The sequence below is a fragment of the Jaculus jaculus genome, chromosome X, assembly GCF_020740685.1.
Source record: "Jaculus jaculus isolate mJacJac1 chromosome X, mJacJac1.mat.Y.cur, whole genome shotgun sequence".
NCBI classification, from domain to species: domain Eukaryota; kingdom Metazoa; phylum Chordata; class Mammalia; order Rodentia; family Dipodidae; genus Jaculus; species Jaculus jaculus.
Window position 1 is genome coordinate 132,353,332 of NC_059125.1, and position 18,451 is coordinate 132,371,782.

The following is an 18,451-nucleotide window of genomic DNA, read 5'->3' on the forward strand; positions in this document are numbered from 1 at the left end:
TCAGATAAGCTTGCCCTACATAATGAAACCTTGTCTCATTATAAAAAATACATATATATGCATATGTATCATTCCTCTAATCCCTTGAGACTTTGTGGTTAGGTATCTCTGGCTGGCTAAGTTAATCGTGTCAATGTACTAATTATTCATCCCCCACTCTTCACTATAGTGTTTGCGTTAAAGAAAAACAAGTAAGGTTCTTAAACTATGAGCACACACCTACACAAACACACATGCACACACACACACATGTATACATGTACATATATATGTTTATTTTTTGCACACATGTAAGACAAGGTTTTAAATATGTCTCCTATCTTAAAATCATACCACACAAATTGGTATCTTCTTCACACATTTAAGATGAACACTGATATCAACTAATGAAAATCATAATCATAATATCCTGTTTTTAATCTGTTCCTTTTACTTCCATATATCCACCAGAAACCGAAAGTCTTAAGGGAGAAAAGAGAAATATTTTCAATTCCCCTCCTAAAACAAATAGCCTTTTTCAAATTTGGAGCAAGAAATAGAATGACTGTTTAAGGAAGGTCTAATAAATATATAAAGGAAAAGATAAAAAGCAAGACAGTAATAGCAAAAGGATTATCACACATATTATGCCCCTTTGACAAATAACATTTTCAATATGTTTTGGGGGAGTTTTCGAGGTAGGGTCTCACTCTAGCCCAGACTGACCTGGAATTCACTATGTAGTCTCAGGGTGGCCTTGAACTCATGGCGTTCCTCCTACCTCCGCCTCCCAAGTGCTGGGATTAAAGGCATGTGCCACCACACCCGACACATTTTCAATTTTAATAAGGATGTGTTCAATCAACATCTGACACACCTGTAATGTTGTATCCTCACTAAGAACCAGTATTGTCTCCCTTTTGTTCTTTTGCGCTTGTGAGTACTTTCTGAGTGTGAGCCCAACTGGAATCACAGGAGAAAGATTACCTAGAATAAAAAAGAAAGCACATCATTTGTTGCACTGCTTTTACAATGATTCAAGAATGTTATAAGCACTGTGAAATGTCACTAGAAAACATTTGGGAGGATCCAGGGTTATAGTTTGACGGCAGGGTACATGCTTTGAATGTGTGAAAGCCTGTGTTAAATCACCAACATAGCTGAAAAACTGTGCATCATAATTTCTTATTAAGTTATTGTTTTACAATTATTGGATGAGACACACACGCAACACTTAATAAATGCAATATAGACTGAGGGCTGGAGAGATTGCTCAGCAGTTAAGAGCACTTGCTGGTTAAGTATTAAAGTCTCTCATTCCATAGACCAACACGTACAACTCCGCAGAAGCAATATTAAAACATGAGAGTGCCCACACACATCTGTCCCCGCAGTCTGCAGGGGCAGAGACCAGAAAATAAATAACTGAGGTCACTGATGGAGAGTAACCCTGGGTTGAATAACAAAATCTGTCTCAAAAAATATGCAGATGAGCAACAACATAAAGACACATCTGATGTTCACCTCTGGCCTTAGCATGTTCATACATGGAATACACACATCTGCACACACACATATATACACAATGCACCTCACTAGTGCATATAAAAAGTTAGAGATGCCTGCTGTGGTAGTGCACACCTTTAATCCCTGTACTTGGTAGGCAGAAGTAGGAGGATTGCAGTGAGTTCAAGGTCACCCTGAGAGGAGATAGTGAATTCAGCCTGGGCTAGAGTAACAGTCTACCTTGGAAAACCAAAAAACAAAACAAACAAAAAAAAGTCAGAGGGTCATGAAAACATAATAATGGATTCTTTCAATTATCCTACACTCATCTTTAAAATATTTATTTTTTTTTTTTATTGGAGTGAAGCAGACAGAATACGGGTGCACTAGGGCCTCTTGCTTCTGAAAATGAACTCTGGATGTACATGTGCTAGTTTATGTGTCTGGTTTTTTGTTTTGTTGTTTTTGTTTTTTGAGGTAGGGTCTCACACTGGCCCAGGCTGACCTGGAATTCACTATGTAGTCTCAAGGGGGCCTTGAAGTCACAGTGATCCTCCTACATCTGCTTACCAAGTGCTGGGATTAAAGGTGCGCACCACCACATCCAGCTGTGTCTGGCTTTATATGGGTACTAGGGAATTGAACCCAGGCCAACCATCTTTGTAAGCAAGTACCTTTAACTTTGGAGCCATGTTCCAAGTCCCTACTCTCAAACTTAGAAAGGTCATGCACAGTATAAACCATAAAGGAAATTTCAATATTCCAGTGATCAATTTAATTTCACAGATATGTACATAATATTCCATCCAAAGATGCAGATACACATTCTTACATTTTGTGCAACCTTTTATCAAATAGATCACATTCTAGTCTCACTAAATACTAAAGAATCAAAGGAATCTCTTATATCTTATCAGAACACCCTGTAAGAAATCTAGAAAACAACAGCAGAAAACACTATAGAAACCACACTAATACATGGAGATTGAACTATACTCTTGAATAATCAGGGGGTCATTGACAAAATCAGACAGGAAATTTTAAAAAAATGGTTCAAATGAAAATGAAAGCATAACTTACCAGAACTTCTGGGATATAGCTAACATAGTTCTAACATAGTTTACATCTATGAATGCTTTTATTCATAAAGCAAAGATATCTCAAGTAAAAAAACCTGCTCAAAATACTAAAATACTGAAAACTGTATGTTACAAACTTATAGCCAATGACATTAAATAGAGAAAAACTAAGACCTTTTCCTACAAAACCTGGAGTGAGACAAGGATGGCCCATCTCTCCACTCTAACTTAATGCAGTGCTTCATGTCTCAATTACAGAGTAAGACAAGAGGAAGAAATAAATGTTAATAAAAACATGTGACACAAAGTTGAAGGATAACAAAATCAACATAAAAAGTCAGTTATGGGCTGGAGAGATGGCTCAGTGGTTAAGGCACTTGCCTCCAATGCTAAAGGACCAAGTTTCAATTCCCCAGAACTCACATAAGCTAGATGCACAAGATGGTGCATGCATTTGGAGTTCGTTTTCAGTGGCTTCAGCTGGAGGCCTTAGTGGGCCCATTTTCACACCCCCCTCATTGTACCTCTCTCTCTCTCTCCTTTTTTCTCTCTCTCCCTCATTCTCTCAAATAAATAAAATTTTAAAAAAGAGGACTTCTGAGCAAGATGGCTGCACAGGAGTCACACCAATCCAGCCTAGGGAGGGATTTAAGCAAAACCACAGAAAAAATATACACTTGATCCAAAAAAGTGAAGGTGTACAGGTTTTTATAAGCCAGAGTGGAGAAGCAGGAGAGACTAAGATCTATGAGAAAGGAGGAAACAGGCCAGAATCCCAAGAAACCACTTGCAGAACTGGACCCTCTCTGCACTGATCCACACCCCCACCTGGCACCCAGCTGCAGGAGCAGAAACCAAACAAGGTGTCTTTCCAACTCATCAGCTTCCTTGCACAGTCAGGAAACCTGAATGGGAAGCAGCAGAGATTAGATAATGAGCTGCTGAATGGGACACAGGTGGGACCAACTGAGCAGTTCCAGTATAACTCCAGGCTTACTACAATCTCTCATCCCCTAACCCACAGCACCACCACCCTATGGAAAATGCATTTAGCTCCTTGTGGCAGGGCATCCAGCACAGCTGATCAGAACGCCAGATTGACAGCACAACATGGAGTAATTGACATGGGCACTCATCATTAGTGAGAGTTGAAGCCATCCCAAAAGGTAACAAGGCTGGCTGACAGAAAAGCAGATATACAGGCCTGTGCTGGAAGTGCTAATCTCTCTTTCCATGTCAGGGCAGATTATAGGTTCCATATCCTTGGTTGGCATTATCATTCTCAATTAAGGTGTATTTGGGGGTTGATTACTGTTGCCTTTGATGCTTTCAGATACATAGGGCCTTTGTCTTTTTCTTCTGTCATTATTGGGGACAGGGTCTGAATCAGACCCAGACTGACCTAGAACCCATTTAAGAACAGAAATCTCAACCTCCCAGCTGACAGGATTAATATTGTAGAACAACATATACCCTTATAGATTTTGGCATTATAAGGTAATCTGCTTGTTTCAATACCCACACTTGCATACTCTGTACTGGTTATTATTGAATGTGTATATTACTGAGTTGAATTTTAGAATTTGCTAATAAATTGCTCCACCCACCCCACAAGAATACTTGAATGGCAGGCAAAATCAACACCTAGGATTTCTTCTGCTGTTGGATTGGAGTACAAGAGCTACAAATTGGCACCTTTAATGCCTACTCTGAAGGTGCATAAAGATGGATTTCCAAATCTAAAAGCACTGCAGATAATTACAAAACCCAAGCATCAAATCAACTCAGGATGCAAAAATCACTACATTATAATACAAGACACACAAAGAATCAAGACAATAAGATCCCACCAAAAATTATAAATCCATCAAAAATGGCTTCCCATGAAACTGTTTTAGATGAAATGCGTGACAAAGATTTTTTAAAAAAATGTTTCTATACTGAAAAAAGTAAAAGAAGAAAACAAACTCCTGAGCTTAGGAAAAGAACACAGGAAACCAGCTTAATGAAATAAGGAGGTCATTACAAGATATGAGTAAGGAACTAGAAATACTGAAAAAAACAAACATGCAGATATACTAGCACTGTAAAACACAGGCAGTCAAATATAAATTCTATGGAATGTGTTACCAGTAGAAAGGATTAAGGAGGGAACAGAATGTCTAAAATGGAAGACCAGGTGGCAGCTCTAATACTACAGACCAACAAAGAGAAATGGAAGCTAGTAGGAAGTATGAATGGGAATTTCAGGATACTATCAAAAGATAAAACATAAGAGTTCTTTGTATAATACAAGGAGAAGAATTTCAATCCAAACGATTAGTAGGCATTTTCAACAAAATCATAGAAAAATTTCCCGAAATTGGGAAAAAATGCCAATGCAGATACAAGAATCTTTTAGAACACGAAACAGACAAAACCTGGAAAGTACCTCTCCTCACCATGTTATAAAAATAACTACTAAACACTCACACAACAGAAAATATATTGAAAGCAGTTAGAGAGAGGAAAAAGAAACACCATGTCACCTATAAAGGCAAGCTCATAAGGATCACAGCAGATTACTCAACACAAATATTGAAAGCCAGAATGGCTTGGAAAGATGTATTCCAAGCTCTGAAAGATAACAACTGTAAACCAAGAATACATTATCCTGCAAAGCTATCTATCCAAATTGAAGGCAAAAGGACATTCCACAACAAAAACCGGCTAAAAGAATTTATGACAACTAAGCCAGCTCTACAGAAAATACTTGAAGGAATCCTTCATGCTGAACAGAAAGCAAAGCACACACAGGAGAAACAGAAAAAAAAAAATGCTCAAATAACAGTTAAAACAATAGAGTAAAGGGAAACAGGAAGCACTACAAACAAGAAGAATTTCAAAAATAACTCTTACTGTCATGGCCCCAGTGGCTAAACCAAAAGACACAGGCTTGCAGAATGGATTGAAAAGCAGGATCCTGATGTTTGTTGCCTCCAGTAAACTCATCTATCAATTAAAGATACACTCTGTATTAGGGTGAAAGGATGGAAAATGGTTTTTCATGCAAATGGGCCTAGGAAACAAGCAGGGCTTGCTATTGTAACATCCAACAGAACACACTTCAAACCAACATTAGTTAGGACAGATAAAGAAGGCCACTTTATACTGATAAAATGAATACTCCAACAGGAGGACATTACAACCTTAAAAGTATATGCACCTAATATGGGGGCTCCCAATTTCATCAAACAAACACTATTAGACTTAAGGTCATAGGTAACACCAAACACAATTGTAGTGGATGACTTCAATACACTACTCTTATCAATTGCCAGGTCATCTCAGCAAAAACAAACAGACAAACATCTGGATTAAATGATGTCATGGAACAAATGGACCTAACAGATATCTACAGAGCATTCCATCCAGAAGTGGCAGAATATATACTTTTCTCAGCAGCACATGGAACATTCTCCAAAATAGACCACACATTAGGACACAAAGTAAAGCCCAACAAATATAGGAAAACTGAAATAATCCCTTGCACTCTATTAGACCACAATGGCATTAAACTATAAATCAGCAAAAAGAAAAACTATGAAGTATACAGAAATTCATGGAGACTAAACAGTACTCCATTGAATGATGACAGGGTCATTGAAGAAATAAAAAGGAAAACCATAAATTCATAGAATCAAATGATGATGAGAGTACAACATAACAAAACCTTTGGGACCCAATGAAAGCAGTGCTAAGAGGAAAATTTAGAGCTCTAAGTGCCTATATTAAGAAATTAGGGAGTTCACAAGTAAATAATTTAGTAGTTCACGTTAAGGATTTGGAAAAAGAAGAAGAAGTCAAACAAAATATCAGTAGAAGGGAAGAAATAATAAAGATTAAGACAGACATTAATGAAATATAAAGAAACCAAATAAAATCCAAAGAAACAATGAAGCAAGGAGTGCTTTATTTGAAACCATAAACAAGATTGACAAACCCTTAGCAAATCTGACCAAAAGAAAGACAGAAGAGACAAAATTAATATATTTAGGGATGAAAATGGTATCATTACAATAGAAGAAATTCAGAAAATCATAAGGAAATTCTTTAAGACTTTATACACTTGTAATTTTAAAACCTGAAAGAAATGGGTGATTTCCTTGAATCATATGACCTACAAAAATTAAATCATGCTGAGATAAATAATTCAAATAGACCTATAACAAGTATGGAGATCCAAGCAGTTATAAAAAATCTCCCAGCTAAAAAATTCCATGCCCAGATGGATTAACTGGTGAATTTTACCAGATCTTCATGGAAGAACTACCACCACTGCTTCTCAAACTTTTCCTTAAAACAGAAAAGGAAGGAATTCTACTAAACACCTTCTATGAAGCCAACATCACCCTGATACCAAATGAGACAAAGACAGAAGAGAAAAAGATAATTATAGATCAATTTTCCTCATTAACATAGATACAAATATTCTGAACAAAAAATACTGGCAAACAGTATAAAAGAATATTTCAGAAAGATAGTTCACCCTGACCAAGCAGGCTTTTTTCCCAGAGATTCAGGGATAGTTCAACAAAATATATATAACTGGACTATATCAATCGACTGAAGGACAAAAATTACATGCAGAAAAGACATTCAACAAATTCCAAAATCCCTTCATGGTAACAGTCCTACAGAAAGTGGGAACCGAAGGAACATACCTCAATATAATAAATGCTATTTATGACAAACCTACAGCCAACATAATATTTAGTGGTGAAAAGGTCAAAGCTTTTACACTAAATTTAGGAATAAGACATAGGTGTCCACTGTCCCTACTTTTATTTAACACCATACTAGAAGTCCTAGGCATAGCAATAAGGCAAGAGACACTCATAAAAGGGATATACATTAGAAAGGAAGAGACCAAATTATATTATTTTCAGATGATATGATTCTATACATAAGGACTCTAAAGACTCTTCTGTTAGAGCTAATAAACACTTTTAGTAACATAACAGGATACAAAATAAACACACATAAATTATTAGTTTTCCTACATACTAGCAACAAGCATGAAATCAGGGAATCCTTCCCATTCATAATTGCCTCAAATAAAAGATGAAGTGCATTTCAATAAATCTCACCAAGGAAGAAAAGGATCTCTACAAGTGAGAAATTGCAGAAGAATTTAAGAAATGGAAAGACATCTCATGTTCTTGTATTGGAAGAATCAATATTGTTAAAATGTCAATCTTACCAAAACAATCTACACATTTAATGTAATCCCCATTAAAATTCCAATAGCAGTCTTCACAGAAATAGAAAATTCAACCCTAAAATTCATTTGGATTCAGGAAAAATCTCAAATAGCCACAACAATTTTGAACTAAAAACTAAGGCTGTTGGTATCACCATACCCAATTTTAAGCTATATTACAAAGCCATAGTAATAAAAGCAGCAAGGCACTTCCACAAAGACAAACATGTAGATCAATGGAACAGAATAGAGGACCCAGATGTTAAGCCAGGCAGCTACATCCATCTAATTTTTGACAAAAAAAAATGCCAAAAATATTCAATGGATAAAAAAACAGCCTCTTCAAAAAGTGGTGCTAAGATAAATGTATATCTATATGTAGAAGGATGAAAATAGGTCCTTGTCTTTCTCCATGCACAAGAATTGAGTTCAAATGGATCAAAGACCTTAATATCAGACCTGAAACTCTGAAATTGCTAGAGGAAAAGGTAGGGGAAACCCTGCAACATATTGACAAAGGCAATGAATTTCTGAATATAACCCCAATTGTTCAGGAAATAAAACCACTAAACAACCACTGGGATCTCATGAAATTATAAAGCTTTTGTACAGCAAATGACACTGTGAATAGAGCAAAGAGAAAATCTACAGAATAGGAGAAAATCTTTGCCAGCTATACATCTGACAGAGGATTAATATCCAGAATATACAAAGAACTGAAAAAACAAAGCAATAATAAATCAACCCAATTAAAAATGGGTTATGGTTCTAATTAGAGACTTCTCAAAGAAAGAAATACAGATGGCATATAAACATCTAAAGAAGAGATCTAGGGCTGGAGGGATGGCTTGGTGTTTAAGGAGTTTGCCTGCAAGGCCAAAGGACCCAGGTTTGGTTCCCCATGACCCATGTTTGCCAGAAACTCAAGGGGACGCAAGCATCTGGAGTTCATTTGCAGTAGCTGGAGGCCCTAGTGCTCCCATTCTCTCTCTCTCTCCCTCTTTCTCTGTCAAATAAATTAATTAATTAAATATTTTCAAAAAATAAAACAAATAAAAAGAGATCTACATCCTTAGCCATCAGGAAATTCAAATTAAAACTACTTTGAGATTCCATCTCATTCTGGTCAGAATGGCTCCCATCAAGAAAACAAATGACCATAAATGTTGGCAAGGATGCAGGAAAAAGGGAAGCCTTCTACACTGTTGGTGGGAATGTAATCTGGCATAGCCATCATGGAAATCTGTGTGGAGGTTCTTGAGACTGCTAAAAATAGATTTACCATGTGATCCAGCTCTAGCACTCCTAGGCATATATTCTATTGACTCTTCTCACTACTTTAGAGACACTTGCACAAACATGTTTACTGCTGCTCTATTCAGAATAGCTAGGAAATGGAACCAGCCTAGATGTACATACACAGATGAATGGATACTAAAGATGTGGTAAATTTACACAATGGAGTTCTAGTTATTGGTAAAAAAAAATAAATGAAATTATGAAATTTGAAGGGAAATATATGGTTCTGGAAAGGATCATACTAAGTGAGGTAACCCAGGCCCAGAAAGCCGAATATCACATGTTCTCTCTCATATGTGGATCTTAGCTACAAATGTTTAGCCTTGTGTGTGAGCTGGAACAAAAAATTGGTAGCAGAGGCCGGTAAGCTAGAAAAAGGCTATTAGGGAGAGAGGAGAGGGAAGGACTTTAAGAGACAGTATTGTATATACATAAATAAAAGAACAGAAAAATAAAACTCTTACGTACTTTTACAGATAGGTGTTGGGGTAAAAGAGATTTGAGGGATGGATGAGAAGAGCTATCCAGGTGACACTTCAATAACTTTTGGACCCATTACCAGGATTCTTAAATATCTACTCAATGGTACACTTTGCAATGCTATACCTTATGGTCTAATACAAATGCCAATAAGAAACTGTGCAAAGTTAACAGTAAGCCTAAATGCAAAGTAAGAGGGCAGCAATGATAATACTTGGGAAATTGATATAATGTTTAATGAAATATTTTTCTCACCTTGCCACATTCCATTTGTGCCAGCATGAAAAACGAACTTAGCTCCAAGAGATGTGTCTTCATCTAAGAGCAGACTTTCAAAGACAGAAAGAAGACAGAGATTATTATGATGTTACCAAAAGGAACACTAACATTTAACTGTTGTTTTAGCTAAACTTGATAAAATTCTATGATACTACTATGAGTGTTTCTATTCCAAAACCAAACACTAAGCATAAAATTGGTCGAAGAGGAAAGATACTTCTATGGTCAGTCATGTTCATTCGTACAAATATTCTGTTATTATTGTGGATTGAGCACAGGGTGTCCATGGTACCTGAACAAATGCAAACATGAGATCATTTAAGCACCCATAACTGCTGGCTGTGTTTTTATCCTTCATATTTCTCTGTAATAACAGAGAGAAGTTGAGATTAAAATTACAGGACTAAACGGGAGGATACATTTTCTAATGCATAGGGGCATGATTTGTTAATTTATGGATGTACCTCATACTGTGTCTCAGTCAGGACCCACGGCAAAAGAAAAAAGATACACCATGCTTGGCCCTCAAGAAGCTCCAGGTATAGTGAGGGATATAAAACTAAGAAAGAAATAGCAATGAATCACCACAGTGAGTATAGTACTTGGCATATTTAAGTATTAAGTTTTCTGTTTTTTTTTGTTTTTTTTTTTATATGAAAGGGGGCTGGAGAGATGGCTTAGTGGGTAAGGTGCCTGCCTGCAAAGACTAAGGACCCAGGTTGGATTCTCCAGGTCCCATGTTAGCCAAGTGCACATTATGGTGCATTCATCTGGGGTTCTTTGCATTGGCTAGAGGCCCTGTCAAGCCCATTCTCTCTCCCTCCTTCCCTCCCTCTCTCTCTCTCCTTCTGTCCCTCTGTATCTAATAAATACATAGATAAAATGATTAAAATAAAATATTAGGAAAATATTTCAAATAGTTTCACAAAGTAACAGCAAATGGCTATTAACAATATAAAAATGCTCAACATTACTAATCATTAGAGAAATATAATTCAAATCCACAATGAGGATCCAGGAAGATGGCTCAGCGAGTAAAGCCACTGCCACTTAAGAGTACCTTCATTCAAATCCCCAGACCCCATGTAAAAGCCAGAAGTTTTGGTGAGCTGCTGTTATCCCAGAATGATCATCATGAGATGGGTGGTTGAGACAGGATTCCCCAAAAGCTCATGGACCAGCTAGCCTGGCAAGTAGAACAGTGAACAAGAGACTGCCACAAAACCAGGTGGAAAGCAAGAATCAATACCCAAAAGTTGTCCTCTAACCTCTAGTATACACTGTGGGGCACACTCACCTATATCATACACACACCAAAATGCACAATACACTCTCAGTGAGAAACAACTTCACACTTATTTAGATGGCTGTGATTTATTAAGTTAAGATTTAAAAATCTTTTCTAGGCATGGTAGGAAGGTACCCATCAATAATCGTAGCACTTGAGAGAAGCAAGCAGGAAGATCAGGATTCAAGGTCATTTTCAGCTACTTTGCAAGTTCAAGGTTAGTCAGAGCTACTTAAGACACTGTGTCACAAACAAAAAAAAAAGAAAAATGAAAGCAACAAATGTGGTAAAGACACAATGAAACTGGAAATCAGAATCATCGCTAGTGAGAACATAAAATGATGTTGCTACTATGAAAATAGTGTATTTCTTTCTCAAAAACTTAAACAGGGAGCTAGAGATGACCCAGCAGTTAAAGTGATTGCTTACAAAGCTGGATGACCTGAAGTCAATTCCCCAATATCCACATAAATCCATTTGCATTGGCTTTCACTTGCAAGAGCAAGAGTGCCTGGCGACACCCTCCCACACACATACATACACATATAAATTTAGAAAAAAAGACTTAAACCTCACTTCTGAGTATATATGCAGAAGAAGTGAAAGCAGGAATTTGAAACACCATTATAATCTGAATCTTCATAGAATTATCATATACAGTAGACAAAAAGTGGGAAAAATTAAATGTCCATCAAGAACAAATATGTATACAAACACAATGGAATCATTCTGTTTAAAAGATACAGATACATGCACAACAGATGAACCTGAGAGACACTGTGCTAGGAGAAATAACCAGACACAAAGGACAATTACATTACTCATACAGGGAACCCAGAGTATTCAAATCCACTGACATAGAAACACAGTGGTTGCCATGGGTAGAGACAGAAAGGAATGGAATTACTGGTTTTTGTTTAAGGTTAGGACTCACTGTAGCCCAGGCTGACCTGCAACTCATTCTGTAGTGTCAGGCTGGCCTCAATGTTACAGTGATCCTGCTACCTCTCTGCTTCCTGAGTGCTGGTATTAAATGTGGGCACCACCATGCCCAGCCAATTTATTACTTCATGAATGTCACTTTGGGATGGAAACAGTGGTGATGGTTGCAGAACAACGTGAATGTACTTAGTAACTCTACACACTTAAAACATTTAAATTAATAAATTTAGGGTAAAATGTATTTTCCCACCATAATAAAAGAAATTTAAAATTTTTAATTATTTAAATATAATTTTCCAGAATCCAGGAATACAATGTGAAATTTTCTGTACTAAGGTATGACTAAGAAGTTTGTTACTAAGGGTTTTGTTTATTTACCTACTTGTTCATGATAGTTGAACATTTTTGTTTTTAATGGAAAACTTAAACCATCAGCACCAAGTCTGTTGCCCACTGGCATATCAATAGATTAAAGCTAAATCAAGACATGGTAATTGATGCCATAGCAACTCTACAGTATAAAGAATTTCACTCCTGGGCTGGAGAGATGGCTTAGCGGTTAAGCGCTTGCCTGTGAAGCCTAAGGACCCCGGTTCGAGGCTCGGTTCTCCAGGTCCCACGTTAGCCAGATGCACAAGGGGGCGCACGCGTCTGGAGTTCGTTTGCAGAGGCTGAAAGCCCTGGCGCGCCCATTCTCTCTCTCTCCCTCTATCTGTCTTTCTCTCTGTGTCTGTCGCTCTCAACTAACTAACTAACTAACTAACTAACTAAATAAATAAATAAATAAAAATTAAAAAAAAAAAAAGAATTTCACTCCTATGGTTTCTGCTAGGTTCTTACTCGACACAGTCTGTAACTTATCCCAAACCTAAGCTCTACAACTTTTTCTTGCAAAAGGGGGTCTTTGCTCTATTAGTAACAACTTTAAGCTAGAAGTGTGTTAGATATGCAGAACCTACCCCCCCCACCAATTCCTGAATTAGGATCCACAATTTAACAGGATTCCAATATGATTCTAAAATTAGAAATCCCTAGTATAACATAAGCCAGAGTTAACAGAAATCTTCTTTTAGCCTTCCCCTTAAAATGTTACAAACACCCTATCAAGATAGGACGGGAAAAAAAAAAAAAAGATAGGATGAATGAGGGTTTGCCTGACTTTACTTAGCTTTCTCTTTAATCACTTCCCATCTCATAGTTTTCAACTCTGTAAGACTTAACTGTTTGTAATTCTAAAATACACAACTCAGTGCTATATTCCACATCTTCCTCTTTTCCCATTCACTTTCTTTGCCAAGAATATAATCTCGGAGCTGGGCGTGGTGGCGCACGCCTTTAATCCCAGCACTCGGGAGGCAGAGGTAGGAGGATCGCCGAGAGTTCAAGGCCACCCTGAGACTACATAGTGAATTCCAGGTCAGCCTGAGCCAGAGTGAGACCCCACCTCAAAAAACCAAAAAAAAAAAAAAAAAGAGAATATAATCTGTTCCTTGTGTGGCTGGTTGTTGCTCACTTGCAAGCTTCATTATGAAGTCAATCCAGCAAAATGATAACCACACACATTGAGGTTAGAATTCTCAGGGCTCCTAAACCACTCTGAACAAAATGCCTACACCTCTGGATTTATCATATTATATTGAAATTATCTGCTTAACTCTGTTACAAGCCTTAAGTTGTCTCAAAGGCAGTGGCCCCGTCTTTGAACTATTTTTCCTATCTAACACAGAGACCATGTTCAAAAAGACTGATGGACTGGAATCCTGACATGGAAGTCTTATGTTCCCAGTTTAATACAAACCAGTTTTGCCATCACAGTTATTTACCTAAAAAACAACAACAAAAAAATTTCTGTGAACCATTATCTAGACCAAAGCTAATGGTAGGTGATGAATCTTTTTCAGTTTCAAGACGTTTAAACCTGTACAGCAGTACTTAACAGCTCCAATATGAGTAAAAGTTGAGTTTTTTTAAATGCCACCAGGACACCTAGCATCATTTTGGCCCTGCTGAGGTGGACAGGCAAAGGTTGCTATCATGACTACGTGCCCCCATCACACACACACAGCTCTATTTTTGCTCACAGGTACATAATGTAATGGCAACTATTTCCACTCAAAACTGGAAGTGGGGCCGTGCCTGGTGGCACACACCTATAATACCAGCACTCAGAAGGCAGAGATAGGAGGATCACTGAGAGTTCGAGGCCAACCTGAGACTACATAGTTAATTCCAGGTCAGCCTGTACTAGAGTGAGATCCTACCTCAGAACTTCCCCCCCACAAAAAAAAAAAAAAAAAAAAAAACTGGAAGTGGGCCGGGCATGGTGATGCACGCTTTTAATCCCAGCACTCAGGAGGCAGAGGTAGGAGGATCGCTGTGAATTCAAGGCCACACTGAAACTATATGGTGAATTACAAATCAGCCTTAGCTGCAGTGAAACCCTACCTCGAAAAACCAAAAAAAAAAAAAAAAAAAATACTGGAAGTGGCAAGGGTAGCCAAGGCCTAAGCCTGAAGTTGTCCTGGAGTTCCAGGCCTTAATGAGGAATAGGAGATTAAAAAAAAAATGAGTATGCAGAGCTGGAGAGATGGTTTACCATTAAGGTACTTGCCTGCAAAGCCTAAGGACCAAGCTTGATTCTCCAGTTCCCACACAAGCCAGAAGCACCAAAGGTGAGGCAAGTGCAAGATTGCACATGCCAAATAGGCGGTTCAAGCTTCTGGAGTTCAACTTCAGTGGCTGAGGCCCTTGAGCACCAATTCTCTCTCTCTCACTCTAATATAAATTTAAAAAATGGATATGCAATTTACGATAGTAGAACTTCAGACTGAATAGCTTTCTCCTTGGCTAAATGTAGGAAATGTCAGTGATACAGCAAAAAGAACCTGTTTTTTTCCCCCTCATATCTTTCTCTCCCAGAAATGACATGCCCCCCCCCGAACATTTCTAGAAGGTTAAGCTTATACCCACCCTTCCTAAAGAACTAAGATTTCAGGGAATACTGCCCCTTTGCCCATTATCCTGGCCCCCTACTTAAAGGAACCTTAGGATTTCTTGACTATTACTACCAATTTTTCCAGAAATCCTACCTAGAAAGCTTCTAAACCTGGTCTTTCTTCCCAAAGGAATTTCTATTCCCACAAAAGCTCCACCCACAGTTGAGTTCCCCTCCATCCCTGTAGACCCGTTCCTGCTCCACAAGACTCGTTTTCTTGTAACAAGTTCTCGTGAACTCCTTCTAAATTCTGTATTTCTCCCACTATGGTCTACGTAACACACTGCCTTGCTCAAATTCATAGCGACAAGAACGGGCAAGAGGCTGCGGCCTCGGCTGCTGCTGTGTGGAGCCTCAGCCTTTGAGCGACTCGGCTTCGGCGCCACCGCCCACCTAAGAGCCCCGACGAGGCGCTGTCGCTCTCACGAACAACCCCCCACACACACCCCACACACAGAACAGAAGTCCCCGAACACTAGCGGTCAGTCACCTTCTCCTGTATATCTCCTCGCCTTCCTCACTCTCTGTCACCGAGCCTTCAATGATTGTTTCGTCACTGTCGCTCTCTGAGGCCCAAGCGCCTTCCTCCATCTTGGCGTCGCACTCTTGCGGTCTTGGGTCTTGACTCTTCTTGACTTTCCCCTTGCTTGCAAGCGAAACAAAGATTTGCAGCGCAAGGGAAATGCCGACTTCAAAATATAAGCGAGTTTGCAGCAACAGCCAGGTCGGACTGGGCTGCTGAAGCCTCGAGCATGGAAGAGACTCCCAGGCTCAGCCGCCTCACATGCTGCCAGCAAGGCGCCGAAGTGCGCCAAGCCTCCTCAGAGGCTTGAGCCAAGCTTCACTTCCGGCCACGCCCCCTGCACTCACAACCAATCAGGACCTCAGGTTTCTTTCTGGCCATGCCCCCTTGGTGTCACGCCCCCTGTCTGCGTTTACAGCCATGCTTCCTGGAGTCAGTTCCAGCCAGATATATCGCAGGCTCCCCTGCATGAAGTGGCCCACAACGCCATGCTCAAGCTCCCACTAAGCCATTACCTAAGGCTACTTTGCATGGATTTTCACTGCCTAGTTCACCCAGTGAGGGGGAAACTGAGGTTGATACATGACCATCAGGAATGCAGTCATGCTGCAGACCCGAGACTGAACCAGCACCTGGTGCTTGGGGTCCTAATGGGATCTGCCACACTTTGCTGCCCTCCCCTTGCATCCCCGCCTGTTCTTAAAGAAATGAGGTGTTAGACCCAAAGGAGAATTTTTTTCAGTCCACTAAGTGGTTCTTTTCTGTCTCATTCCTTTGATACACACCCTCTTCAAGTATCCCCTAAGGTAGACAGTGTATACCACAAAATATTTAAATTAGTTATTCTTTCTTTATCTTCTTCCTTTCTTTTCTTTTCTTTCTTTCTTTCTTTTTTTTTTTTTTTTTTTGAGGTAGAGTCTGACTTGTACCCAACGCTGACCTAGAATTTGATTTGTAGTCTCAGGTTAGCCTGGAACTCACAGGCATACATCTCGTGGCAAATTCTCATTCTCTAACTCTCTCCCTCTGTCTCTCTTTCACGCTCACTCTCTTGAATGAAGAAGAGGCCAGTCTGTTCAGCTTCCCTCAAAAAAAAAAAAGAAAGAAAGAAAGAAAGAAAGAAAGAAAGAAAGAAAGAAAGAAAGAAATCTTTGCTTCAGGCAAGGTCATGAAGATACTCTTCCCTTAGAACTTATGAATATATTCTTCCTTGCTTTCTATAGAAGACAGGAGTCTAACACTACATGTAGATCTATGATTTAACTCTAAGTTGTTTGTGTATGTACATTCTGAACTAGAACATAAAGTTTATTTGTTTGTATGTATGTATGTATCTATGTATGTATTTTGGCTTTTCGAGGTAGGGTCTCACTCTAGCTCAAGCTGACCTGGAATTCTCTATGTAGTCTCAGGGCGGTTTCAAACTCATGGTGATCCTCCTACCTCTGCCTCCCAAGTGATGGGATTAAAGGCGTGTGCCACCATGCACAGCATAAAGCTTATTTTTTACTGCATGTATATCCAGTTGTTCTAGCAGCTTGTGTTAAAAATACCAGCTTTTGCCAGGTGTGGTGGTACATGGATGGTCAGACTACAAGCAATTCTAGAATGCAAAGGTATGGAGCAGGAGAGCTACCACAGACAAATTTCTCAAAAAGAGCAGTGGGGAGGCTCAGGGGGGATTGCAGAAGAAGGTGGTGGTGTAGGAGATGATAGCTATGTGCATGTCACTGCCACTAAATAGCATCCAGTGGGACAATATGTAGAAGGAAAAAACAGTGACATCAATGATCCTAATTCTGCATAGGCCTAGGCTATCAGGTATGCTTGCTTTTTAGTTTTCAACAGAATTATTTTAAATTTTTTGTTGTTGTTGTTTATCAAGGTAGGATCTCACTCTAGCTCAGGCTGACCTGGAATTCACTATGTAGTCTCAGGGTGGCCTCGAACTCATGGCTATCCTCCTACCTCTGCCTCCCTAGTGCTGGGATTAAAGGTGTGTGCCATCACGCCGGGCAGATTTTTTTTATTTTTTTATTGACAACTTCTATACTTACAGAAAATAATCCATAATAAGTCCCTCCCTTCCCCTTCTCCCTTCACAACTCCACTCTCCATCATATTCCCTCCTTCTCTACATTAGTTTCTCTTTTATTTTGATGACTTTTCCTCCTATTATGAGGCTCTTGTGAATGTATTGCTAGGTACTGCGAGGTCATGGATATCAAGGCCAATTTATGTCAGGACAGTTGCATTATAAGCAGTGGTACCCTTCCTTTGTCTCTTACAGTCTTTCCACCACCACTTCCACAATGGACCTTGAGCCTCTGAGAGTGTGATAGAGATGTTTTAGTGCTGGACACTCCTCTGTCACTTCTTCTCAGCAGTGTGTTGCCTTTTGGCTAACCCAGTGGTTACCACCATCTGAAAAGAACAGCTTCGCTAACCAAAAGTGAGAGTAGGTTTATATATGAATATGAACATTAAGTGTATTGCTTTCAGGGCAGTTCAGTGAGAATAATATATGCATTTAGCAGGAAAAGAGCAGGCTTTATACCCCTAAGGCTCATGACCTCCCCTGCCACAGGCTTTTGATTAGGTTTTCAGTACTCGGTATGTAGTCCCTCCCATAGAGAGGGTCTCTAGTTGAACTAGAATGCAATTGCTTTCCCCCAGAGCAGACAAGTCCCTATTGTACCAGTTTGGTCATTTGGCCTGTCTGGCCAAATTTGAGGCTTCTAGTTTCCACTATTTTCACTTTTGATGACTTCTGTCTCTCATAGGGCTGCATGCAGTGCAGTTTTTTCCAGCTTTCAGCTGGCTGGTCTACAGAGAGAAG

At 39.1% G+C, this 18,451-nt stretch overlaps 1 protein-coding gene across 1 annotated transcript in view; it reads right to left on the reverse strand.

Moving 5' to 3' along the window:
- The window catches only part of LOC101605591 (ankyrin repeat domain-containing protein 31-like), a 163,070-nt gene extending 146,771 nt beyond the window's left edge, over positions 1-16,299 (reverse strand). Inside the window, exons 1-2 of the mRNA XM_045139950.1 lie at positions 16,128-16,299; positions 15,580-15,778 (exon numbers count right to left, since the gene is read on the reverse strand). Of these exons, the coding sequence (XP_044995885.1) occupies positions 15,580-15,778; positions 16,128-16,299 (371 nt within the window). The remainder of the gene's footprint in view (positions 1-15,579; positions 15,779-16,127) is intronic.
- Positions 16,300-18,451: the final 2,152 nt, after the last annotated feature.